The sequence below is a fragment of the Bactrocera oleae genome, chromosome 2 (genome assembly GCF_042242935.1).
Source record: "Bactrocera oleae isolate idBacOlea1 chromosome 2, idBacOlea1, whole genome shotgun sequence".
NCBI classification, from domain to species: domain Eukaryota; kingdom Metazoa; phylum Arthropoda; class Insecta; order Diptera; family Tephritidae; genus Bactrocera; species Bactrocera oleae.
The window spans coordinates 19639042-19651767 of NC_091536.1; the positions used below are offsets into that span (position 1 = coordinate 19639042).

General features: G+C 33.1%; 1 protein-coding gene across 2 annotated transcripts in view; it reads right to left on the reverse strand.

The window, feature by feature from the left end:
* SNF4Agamma (SNF4/AMP-activated protein kinase gamma subunit) overlaps positions 1–12726 on the reverse strand; it is a 172485-nt gene that overhangs the window by 91890 nt on the left and 67869 nt on the right. The window contains exon 2 of one of the 2 annotated variants that reach the window (XM_070110779.1): positions 9947–12095. The exons of the other annotated variant lie outside the window; for it this stretch is intronic. Coding sequence (XP_069966880.1) covers positions 9947–11737 — 1791 coding nt within the window. The 5' untranslated portion in view covers positions 11738–12095. The remainder of the gene's footprint in view (positions 1–9946; positions 12096–12726) is intronic. 2 annotated transcript variants of the gene reach the window in all.

Consider the following 12726-nt stretch of genomic DNA (forward strand, 5'->3'; position numbering starts at 1 on the left):
TAAGCAAAACTGCTATTTCTGTATTCCATTCCCATGAAAGTCAGGACAGCCCTTCGTAAGCTAGATGAACTTGAATAAATGTAGATATGTACATACATACATATGTATATCCGGATAAAAACTGTCAACTCAGCTGAAATTCCAAAACTATTTGAAAAATGCTTTTTGGCCACAGCGACAACAACAACATTTCTGTATACCTAAACATTTTGATTTTCTTGTAATAATATATCGGGGGTAAAAAAAATTTAATAACATAACCACATTTTTCGAAGTCATGCGAACAGAAAACTTTGACGACCTTTCATTAAATAAATAAAGTCACATATTATATATTACATATGTACATATGTATGTAAGTATGTATAATATAATCAACTTTTGCCCAATTAAGTGAATAACCCTAAATTTATCAAGCTTTGTATTAACATGTCTAGCTGAAATTTCAAAATTGTTGATTAAAGGGAATTGACAAGCAAATTTTGTAAAATATTTGATGGCGTAGAAGAGTGCAAAAGAAATGTCCAAAAGAGAAAAATAATTTGGCAAACAAATTATAGTCTTGAAAGATAAAAGCCGCAATATGTGCCGAACACAGTGAGTTTGTGGAAAAAATTGAAAGATGAAGGCGGAAATTTTCCGAAATGAAAATTATTCTGTCAATCCCATTTTTCTATTTATTATATTTCAACATACTTTCCATTCACTTTAAATAAAGAAGTACACATACATACATACAATACATACATATGATATATTAAGAAATTTGTAAGTATGTCAACATCCAGTGGTGGTCAAAATATGGCAACATGCTGTTATTTGTGTATCAATTACGTCATAAGCTGGCGATGAACATACCCTAACCATTAGTAAGCTTCTATACATATGTACCCAGTGCGAACTGGAAGAACCCGAACCGTGAAGAAGATTTAAATACATACATACATATGCATGTTTCGACGTATGTATGCGCAAAAAACGTTGAACGAATAAGGAATAATGCAAACGCAAACGCAAACGGAGAAGAATGGCGAACAAATGTTCAGCGGGAGAAAGAACATGCGAGATGAAGCGATGTAAGCGAAGTAGCGACAAACGAGAATGCAACAGGTTTCTAAGAAATCGTAAGCTGAACAACTGATAGCTCCGATATAAAGTCACGTGTTTAATAGCAGCAGCACACTTACATACTATGTACACAAGTATAAATAATTGAAGTGGAGAAGAATAGCAAAAGTTTTAATCTGAAATCAATAACAACAAGTTAAGTACATACATACATACATTTGTACATATGTATGTAGGTCGCTAAAGAAGATGCTTCGTTAGAATTCAGATGCCAAAGCAGACGCAATACTACAAGTGTAGGTGATCAGTACAATAAGTCCCAATCTTTACCCCGTTCACCTTCGATCTTCCTTAATTGTAACCATTCTGATATTATTCATCAGCAATCTCAAACACGAGGAAAGAGAGAAAGCCATATTTGTTTATTATAGGTTGAAAAGAATTAACTATTGAAAAAGAAGTTCAGCTACGGCTGTGACTGGATCAAGAAAAGCAAGGAATCGTTGGTGTTCTTAAAAAGCTTTAGAAGTATCAGCAAATCAAAGAGCGAATTTCGAGCTTTTCCATATCTACTGGAGTGTGGACTTGTTGTAATACCCGGAACACTCGCTATCTCAATGGTCAATAGCGTAATTTTTTACTTTCTTTTTTTTCATTCAGGAGTTATGTGAAATACGTATATATAAAATACTTAGGTTAAAAACGAAACGTTTTAGAATCCGCATGGAAAATATGAGACTGATACTGAATTGTTATCGTTACAAACCTATCGTTACAAGACTAAGTAAAATTCCATTGGAAATTTTCACGAAAGTTTGAAATAATTCTCCGAGCTATTGCACTTTATAAGATGCTACGGTCGACGTTCTGACGATTGAATGAAGAAATTCGAAATAAATGGAACTGAAAATGTTGATATATATATGTACATATGTATGAATATATGTATATTCTGATTCAATGAAGTTTCATGTTAAGCGAAATTATGCCAAAAGCAGTTAGAAATATCAAACAATCGTCTGCGATTAACTAATCAGCACCCACAAATTCGACTTGCATATTACTTTGATAAACAGCAGTGTGTTTGTCTAAATCGGAACAAGGCCACAAATTGTATTGAAAATTGAAAAAAAAAATTAACAAAGTTCTTCAATAAGCACACCTACCAAAGCGGGAATAAGATATTCTCGTCACGTGCCCGACGTGTATCAAACTTCTGGACATACATATGTATAAACAAATTACATTTAAGCGAATGTGGAAAGAAAAAATAAGAAAATATATAAAATGAAATAAAAAAACCAAAACCGCGAAGCAAGTTCAACAAAATGGCAAACATTAAACTATGCGAAACCGCAAAACAATTAGCACAAACAATTAATGTTAAACATTCGCACCTATGGATACACATATACACAGACTTTTAGCAGAAAAATAGTGTTAATACACATGTCTAAATAAAATTGATGGAAAAAATTGTCAGATAAAAAACGGAGATATTCAGGCAATAACAAAAAAAAAAAATTGAAAATCCATATATGCCAAAAAAATAACAAAAAATAACACTGTGTTTTGGCTCTCCTTCTAGACGCCTACGTGACCGCATATCTATCGTACATCAAAAATGTATAAACAACGTCATAAAAAGCTAAAAGACATTCATAAAAATCTAAAAGACATTCATAAAAAACTAACAAGGCAAGAACAAACAAGCGCCTTGTTTTTATGATTGTCAAAATAAACGTTTGTGTGTTGTACAATATGTTATGTATGTACCAAGGCAACGTAGGAATTTCATCATGAAAATAGGTAAGTATTTTATTTTGTTCCACTTATATCAATCTAATTTTTTGTTTTTAAATAAGCGGTACTTTGTTTTTATAACAATTGTAAACATAACGTTTTATACAAAAATGAAAGAAAACAATCAGAAAAAGTATCTTATCAATTAGTGCGATATTTTTACATTCGAACATTACTTCATAGAAACAGGTCTTACATAAGCAGGCCTCGAAGCTTACAAACAATTATGACACAGTCCTTCCAGCAGTACTAGAACCAAGGCCAGGTAACTAATTCCACATCTATTGTAGAATCATTGTAGCAAAACAAAAAAAAAAATCGAATATCAGTGGAGTCCAGGAACAACAACTAGAATGTTCTCATTATACCAAGAGAAGTCAATACAGCGCATAAGTTAGAACGATTTATTAAAACTTCAACCTAGTACAGTGAGAAAATTTGAGTTTGATTAAAAAAAAATACCAGATTCCTATACCACACATATGTATATCGATTGAGCAAGCTTGATATTACTAATAGATAGCTGGTTCTTCAGTAATTTTTTCCTTTCAAGATCTCATACATTTCGCTGAAATTTCGCGAAAATTGAAAATAATGCCACAGCTATCTAAACACGTTATTATTAAAATTAAACTGGTTATTTAAGCAAGAATTTATATTTTTCATTTTGGCTGTTTTTCACCGTGTTTCATTAATAAACCTCATCAAACAACAAAGCCTTTCAATGAGATATTAATTAGTTCCAAATGAAAAAATCCATTAATTAGAATTAACCAAGCAAATGGAAAATAAAACTAAAAAATAATATAATATAAAGTAAATAAATTTTTTAAGTTTTCTCATTTTGTTTAAATAAAATAATTTTTTGTTGTTTTTTATTACAAAAAAAAATGTTAAAAATGCCGTAAAAATGTTTATAGTCAAATAAATTTAACAATTAACATACCCATGAATATACATACATATATATTTTTTTGTTTTTTGAAAAAATATAAAAATATAATTATTTATTCATTCGTTGCCCCTTTCAAAATGGTTCCCATTCAACATTATGCACTTATTCTCAAACTCGATTTTTAGCCTTTAGCTCTTTCAGCACTTTTCATGTAACTTGATGTAAAAAAACAGCTCTTTAAGGTTGTCTTTATTTTTGGAAATGAAAATTGTATCGTACTTTAAGGGCATGTATCGGCTTTTCCAATAGGGATGATATGATTTCAAAGTGTCGTTACAGCCATTTTTAATATGTCATGATCTGTAATTTTTTAAATTGTGTGCAGTAATGTTTACATACGCAAAAACAACGTTTACAAATTATTAAATTTTATTAACAAAATAATTGTTCTCCAATTGCAACTTTTCGTGCGCTTTTCAAGGCTTACTTTTAGCTGAGTGGTGCGGTAAATAAACAAAACTGTCGATCACATCATAGATCGAAATCATAGGTCCATACTTCTTTCGAAATGAAGCTAGTTACACCGTTACTGTCAATGGAGAGCGATATAGATCTATTTTTTATGGCCACAATTGGAAGAATTTGATCTTGAAAACATCTGGCACACACAACACTTGCACCAACCGAATTATTGCGAGAAAAGTTTGGAGATTCGATAATTTCAAGAAATTGTGACATTGAATGTCTTTAACTAGTTATGATTTAACACTATTAGACTACTTCTTGTGGGGTTATTAGAAGTCATTGGTCTTTAACTATAAACCACACTCTCTCTTTAAGCTGTAGAAGTCATTATTGAACGTGCTATTCTTGACATAGACTTAATTTAGTGGAAAAGGTACACGAAAAGTGGGTTCATCGAATTCGTTCATGCAAAAGAAGTCGTTGAGTCATTTGAATGACATTATATTCAGTACGTATCGACTGTATTTCACATTATATAAAAAACATTTGAATTTCCTTAACGATTAGCGTGTCGTATTGGAAAACCCTACATATCAATATAATAAAAAACAATTCTGACAACTGGACTCGTCAAACCTTATGTTTACAAAAGAACGCGCGACACCATTAAAAAGTTCGAGTCTGAACACTTCATTATTTTTGATAGAAAACCTTCTCGGCCCGTTGATTAATATTGTCGATGCGACATCACATTTTCATATCAAATATCAACTTAATACCTAGATATGTATGTATGTATAGGTATATTCTTTTCTTTTACGTGAAACACAAGTGAGATTGATCGTTTAAGTTAAGTAAAATATAATTGTTATACAAGCATACTCGTACATATGTATTTGTTTGCGCATTTATATGCACACATATCTACATACGAGGTACATCGTACATCTGCCGTATTTATTGTTGAATTTTTGAATGAAATTTTGCACAAATGAAATCGAGTTTTTTTGAAGACTTAAATAAATATGTTAATATGTATGTATATAAATGAATATATACATATGTCTATGCACTTCCTTAAGCATATGTATTTGCACAAATGTATTTAATAGCTAAGTGAACATGTGAAAAGCAAAAGTGAAAAATAAATCTCACTAAAATCGAATACACAATCAAATAATGAGCACAGCAATTAGGACTTTGTTATGGCTTTTGCAATTATAGACATGCAAAACTTATTTACATAATTTTTATTTATGGTAATGTAGTTGCTTATTGCTTGGTATTTTGTTTTGACAAATCTCAAAATATGGTTGCAAAACGGTTTATGGTATTTAAGTAGTAACTTTTGTGTGATATTTGAGGTATTTATGAAGGCATTACCTGAGGAATATGTTTGCGTATTTATTTTTAATAAGTTTCTAAGAAAATCAACAAATGCAAAATATTATATGCCAGCTCCAAAAATTAAATATTATTATAACTCGATAGCACAGAAAAAATAAATTGAATTAAATTTTCGATATGTACGAGTAGATCAATCGATTGCGTTGCATTACAGGTTTGGGGCTTACAAATAAATTAGTAATACAGCCCTTATTTTTTAGTTCAGTGAAAAATAATTAATTAGAAAAACAAAAAAAAACGTCAGCTTCGCTATTCGATTAGCAAGCACTATCGAAATCGATTATTTAATATAATATAATTACAAAGAAACTGTTAGGAAAGTAAAAAGTAAACCGTTTTTATTTTATAAGCGAAAACCGAACCGGAAATGACTCAAAAAAATGGTTCGGTTCGGTTCGGTTCAAAAGGAAAATCTCCAAAAAGCAATTTTAAGTTAAATAATATTCGACGTGCTTAAAACCGCAACCCTTCCCATAAGATGAAATTAAAAAAAAAATCGCGTCTGGAACAAATCGCGGTTGGAATAATTTTAAAGTGAATACTTTGAAAATATTTTTAAAATGAGTGTGAAATCAGTACACAAGAGCTTTTAATTATTTCACTTGCTTATACTATGTTCGCACCGACACAAAATTCGTGTTTTCATCATTCGTGACAAAAGAGGTTTTCACGCGAAAACTTGTGTTTTTCATCCATACAAAATCTGTCAAACGAAAACACAGTTTTCGCTGAAACCGCCTTGAAAACTTACATTCCACTCATTATAATCGGTACCTGCTCTAGTTTAATCGATATTATTAGAAGACATATTTTGCCAGCCCTAAATGTCAGTTGACAATTTGTTCACATTCCATAATTGGCCTAAACGTACCCTACAAGAAAATGCTGATGGGTTCACCAATACACTCACATTTGATATGTTAGTACTGTTAATTTACATTTGCATTTTTAAATTCAGAACTATCCACTGATTGGAGAAAGACGTACGCAGAACTATTGAAAGGAGAAGATGGCATCAAGTGAAAATTTATTTTTATATTTTCATATTTTATTATATTTTTTTTGCATTCCTTTTTATATTTAAGTATATTATTATAACTAATTTTGATTAAAAGTTTGAAATTTATTAAAGAAATAAAAATTATATTATCTACTGCGCAAACGAATTTTTCACTTCTGATAGCGTTTCAGTCATAACTGACAATTTTCAGCTATTTATGGTCAGCAATGACTCAGAAAAAACAAAACAAACAAACAAAAAGAAAACAAGGCTCTTAAGAAAATGATAGAAACTTTGTTCTGCGCGCTGACAAAATTTTTTCAGCTATGACTGTCATATTACCCATCAGATGACCGTCACTGTTCTTGTAGGGTACATAACAAATGTAAACAAATAGATGTGTGAACTGTCAATGAAAACTCATCGAAAACACACAATGTCGGTCAGAACGACTTTGGTTCCACAATCCACAAACTGTGTTTTCAAGAGGATTTCAATTCGGTGCGAAGATAGTAGATAGATTCGAAGAAAAAATACCAGAACCACACTACAATAAAATTTCTTTCATTGACGGTTTACCACTGAACCGAACCGCATCGATTTTTGTAGTGGTTTGCAGCCCTGGCAAGAACTAGTGGACAATCGGGATTGAAATCGATTATTTGTTATAGTCGAAAACTTTGCGAAGATCTCAAAGAAAATATTAAGAAAGTGCAGAATAGGAACTAGTAGGCAATCTTTAATAAAAAAGTTTACTTAATAAATTAATAATTTGTAGATCAATAATATCGAACAGTTGCCGAGGGACTCTTGGGAAAGTGAAGAGTCGGAACTATACCGCTATCGCGCAAATAATATTTTCTTTTTAAAGAATTGATAATTTTAAGATCAAACATAATAATCAGTATCCTTAACGGAGCAAAGGTTTCATAAAATACCAAATGATAACAGTTTTATTCTATTTGGTAGCTTAATAAAGGTCATTTAGATGTCACATAATTACAAAGAATATTTTAATTTTCATATTGTAGTTCAAAAGTGTTTTATAAAAAACAAATAATCTGACATTAATTAATTACATAAATTTGTGTATAAAAATTTGAATATTCTATATGTAGTATTAATAAAGCGCACATTTCTTTTTTCCCTTGCTTAAGTCTCTTATTGCTTTCTTCGTATGCCAATAAGCGAACGTTGTCGGAATAAAACTTTATTTGCCGTTGAAATTTTTGTGTATTTCAGACTAATTTATGATTTTTGCTGCGTTTTTTATGCTTGTTTTTTATCTACCCTTTTTGTGTGTTTTGTTTAGTAAATTACTCATTTGTTTCCTCCTGCTTAATTTATTTGTTCACAAAAATGCGAGGGTCTTGGTAAACTACGTATAATTTTTTGCTGTCGCCAACCAATTTCACCAAAGCACTATTTTTAGCATTAATTGTTTAATAGAAGTCAATTCCATTGGCTTTTTTGACACCCTTTTTCTTTACTTTTTAGCTATGAAATATGTATATAAAGTTTTACTATATATTGATTGAAAAAGCATTCATGCATTCATTACTTTTATTATTTTTAAGAGATAGTGTGACATCGAATCGGCAATCGCATTATTAAGCGTCTCGAAGACTTCATTGATATTTTTTGTGGGATATCGTGAAGCCTCAAAAATATGAGTGCGATATATTAGCGGTTAACGTTTACGATGAATATTCGATTAATATATTTATAAAATAATATTTTTATTCCAAAATATTGTTCTAAAAAGACCAAAAACCCCAGGAGACGTTGAACCTGGTATCTTTCATACCGCATTGTCATTGTCAGATCCTTATTTCTCTTGCAATTGATCTCCTTGATCTTGCCAACTCATTGGAAAAAAAAGATGCCCAAGGAATAATACCTAGTGTCTCTCTGAATTATGAAAAATTATCAACCATTTTTTCATTTCGTCCACAAAGCCACAAAGATTCGAATAGTTTAATATTTCTGAAATTTCACAGATAAAACTCTTAATACTGATGAACTACATCAAAAGCACGGGGTGGTTCAAAGAGGAGGAAAATAAAGTGAGGGGATTTTAGCCCCAGTGGTACCTACTTACTTGAATATGGTGTTAAATTTCTTTTATTGAAAACTGTAATATGAATCACCTGTCTATAAATACATGCATACATTATACATAGTTAAATTTTTTGCTTTTCAGCATTTTCTGCACTAACTTTTCTGAATCAATCTACTTACATAATTTTTACATAAATGCTTGTCTTCGCTGACACAGTTGCCATGCAAATTATAAAGAAATTGGTTTAAGCAGCGAAAATAAAAGGTTTTAACCGAATCAAATCAAGATTTCCGCAATTATGCAAAGCCAATAATTAAACAAGAAAGTGTAATGTATTTCGACGTTGGGAGTTTATAAATACGATATTACCCTTACGCTATAAATACGGTCGATAATATAAAAGTGCTTACAATTTTACTCGCTTTTATGTCCGGAGAGAGGAAGCAATTACACCAATATAATACACACCCATATAATTTACGTTATAATTAGATAAATGGACAAGTGAAATTGTTGGCAAACAAAGGCACATACGCAAATGTGTTTATTTATAGATATATATATACATATGTTTATGTGTGTGTACCTTTAAATACATACATATATTGACTTATTATCAGTCGCAATTCTTTCCATTGCTGTTAAGTTAATGGCCTCTTGAAAAATATGCCTAATCGTAATTGTTACATTTAATTTTTTTTCGAGCATTGATCGACAATGGCAAAAGCCCAAGGCTGCTTGGTACTCATTTACTTCACTCAGTCAAAATTGAAAGCAGACAAATGTAAATATTTTGGTCTCGTCGGAAGCATTGCTTTGCAAATAAACACAGGGGGTATTTGAACATAGGGGGGATGGGCAAGTATGTACTTCAAAGCCAATGAACTAAACTCCACAAATTTCGTATATGATTTTGTTTAAAATGTAGAGTTACATTTCCACGCACAAATTTCTTAAATGTTACGTTTAAAGACGAGTACATGAAATAAAAAGTGATTCTTGAACAACTGGCTTTCTGCGATTTTTTTGAAAGAAATTTTATATCTAAACTATTTGATGATATTCAGAAAAATTTATATAAACTGTGATCTGTTTCTTTATATATGAGTATATAATGAAATTTCGAAGATGATCATGATTCGTTATTAGCATTACTAGTTACTATACTCTATAAATTCAATTGTTGAACAGGTTAAAATGGCACGAATTTTTACAATTTTGTATCACTTTCGAGCAAAGAACTTACATCTTCCGACGGCGCAGCTGTTGTGTGCCCAATCCCCAATGCACTCTCATCTAGCGTTTGCCTCCTTGATGGAGTTGTGATCGCCGATCTTTTTATCCACACATCATCTAAGTGCGCTAAATCGCCGCGTAGTTTCACTAAACTATTATCACAATTATTGTAACTTTGGTGGTGAATGAGAGTTGTTATGGCTTTGGTTGTAGGTGTGGATGCAGGCGTAGATGTAGCGTTCACTGTGCTTTTTGAGATCTGTTCACAATTCGGACGCTCTTCGTTGAGCGATGAATTGCTGGTACCCGGCGCACGTATTTCAACTAGAGAGGCATCGAAAAATTTCTTCGAAAGATGCGGCACGGCGGTGGGGTATTTGTGACTACCGTAACGCTGTGAGAAAAGCCCTTGCACAGAGGTATAACCACCATAGCTGCTGGGGAAGCTGATAGTGTGTGCATTGGCGCTAGAACTCAAATGTTTCAGCTTATCGGCCTCCGTGCGCAATTGTTGAAGTTCGGGTGTCTCCTTTGCTTTGGTTACGGTAAATTTACCTTTAATAATAAGCTTTTCAGAGCTTTCGGCGTGCGGTAAATTGATTTGTGCGAGTTTTGACGCATTCAATGATGCATTGCTTGTGGCTATTGCGGTGGTGTTTGAGGAGAAATTTGTAGCGGATGGCTGCGCGTGTGTTGTCACCAGCGGTGCATTGTGGTTTGTGGTGGTTACGCTGCCTATAGAACCTGCAAGCGGCAGATGATTATTCAGCGGGGCGCCTTCGTTTGGCGCCGGTGCTATTTGCGGTGCAGGCATAATTGCTTTACGCGGTTCGGCTGCCTTAATCATCGGCAGTGGTTTCTTCTTAGTTGACTGCAGCAAATTGATAAGCGAGGGTGGCAATATTGTTGGCGGTATTGGTGGTGGTGGCGGAGGTGAAAAATTATCTGCGGTCACTGTAACCGTTTTTATATCGTCCACATTATTGGTGTTGATACTGTCTATTTTATGCATAAATTGTTGACGCAAACGTTCCAACTCCTTAAACTTCTCTACCGCTGCCTCATCAGTGGTCGGTGGTGGTGGGGGCGGTGTAGGCAAAGTCGACTTCTCAAATTTCGGCGCCAACATGCCGCTTGTATTTGGCTGCGGTGACTTGTCGCCATCATCCTCATCCTCCTCCTTGCATTGCGACAAACGTCGGCGCTCTACGAATGGCAATAAATATGGACGCGTATGAAAGATGTCTAATCGCGAATCAACCGGTAGGAACTTGCCCAACCGCTCGTCATGTTGCACACTTGCGCGTACTTCCTCCTCGCTGTCACTGCTACTGCTACAACTGTTGTAATCGAATGAACCGGTTGGTGGAAAACTCGATAACATCGAACTGCCAAAACCACTTGAGAAAGTCAGATGTTCACTGTCAATGGTACGCAGCCCAGTCGTCACAGAATCGCTGACTGTATCGTCATACTCATTGGCGCTTTCCGAGTCCGATTCGTAACCATCCGCTTCGGCCTGTTCCAGACAATCCATGGACTCGTCGAAGGCGTTTTCAAAGACATCATCACCTAACCGTTGTGGGCCAATGGCATGCTGGAGACCCGTTATAGCATTATTAGCGCTCATACTGGGTGTATCTGCTGCTTGCGTGTTGGCGTTTTCGCCTTGTAGCGTTTCGGCGGTATTCATGTGTTCTTCGTGTGTCATTGCTGTAGCGGGGATATGTTTCGATATGGTATATTCACTCTCTTCAGTGCTGTTGTTGCTATCCTCTATGTATATAGAATTTGTGGCCATTTGTGAGAAATACTGCCTTGCAGGTAGATTCTTTGTTTGTTTTTTGTTTATATAAAATCGTTTCCTAATATTAGTAACTCATAAAATTGGATAAAGGTCAGTTTTTTTTTAAATAAATTTGCTCTTGGATTCTCAATTTAACGGAACGACGTTTAAACTTTTTCGGGACAAAGACTTTAGAATTGTACACAACTTAAAATAACTCACTACACTTTACGTCGATAATATTTTCTTTTGAACGACATTGATCTGCTGGTTTTAATCACTGATTGAGAAAATATTTTTTGTGAGGTTATGTATGTATACAGTGTGTATGTGGTTGTAATTATTGATATTTGTAGGTTATCAGGTCATTGATCTGGAAAATAAAATAAATGTGGAATATTTAGTTGTTTAGTCCATACTCGTTTCATTGCTACCAGCTGCGTCTTCTGTTGATATGACTTGAATGTGACACCTACATAATTGTTGCTACCCTCTAGGTCTCCATTTTTCACAAATCTTGATCTTGCATTTTTACCCGATATATTTTTATACCCTGAACATGGTATATTATGTTTCCCAGAAGGAAAGGTCGAGGAGCCTTTAAAATATATACATATGGTACAGTACAATATCCAAAGAAATATTTTAAATCGGACTACTATTGTTGTACAATACACGATACAATGTTTCGATAAACTAAATATTACGATAATCGATAATAGCATTTAATACAAAATCAAAATATATCTGACAGTGAGAACAGAAATAGCCAATATCGAATTATAGTTAAACTATATTTTAAATAAAAAATATTGAACGAGATATTGATTTTTACTTTTTATCGTTAAAATAGAAATTGAATAATTTAAAAAATGCATGATCGCATCGTACTCTGACAGATATTAAAATGGCGTTTAGGCCGCGCTAATCTAAAGTCTAATTAATAGACTAAACGAGCGGTAACCTACCGCTTACTGACATATATACTTGTATGTACAATTTTT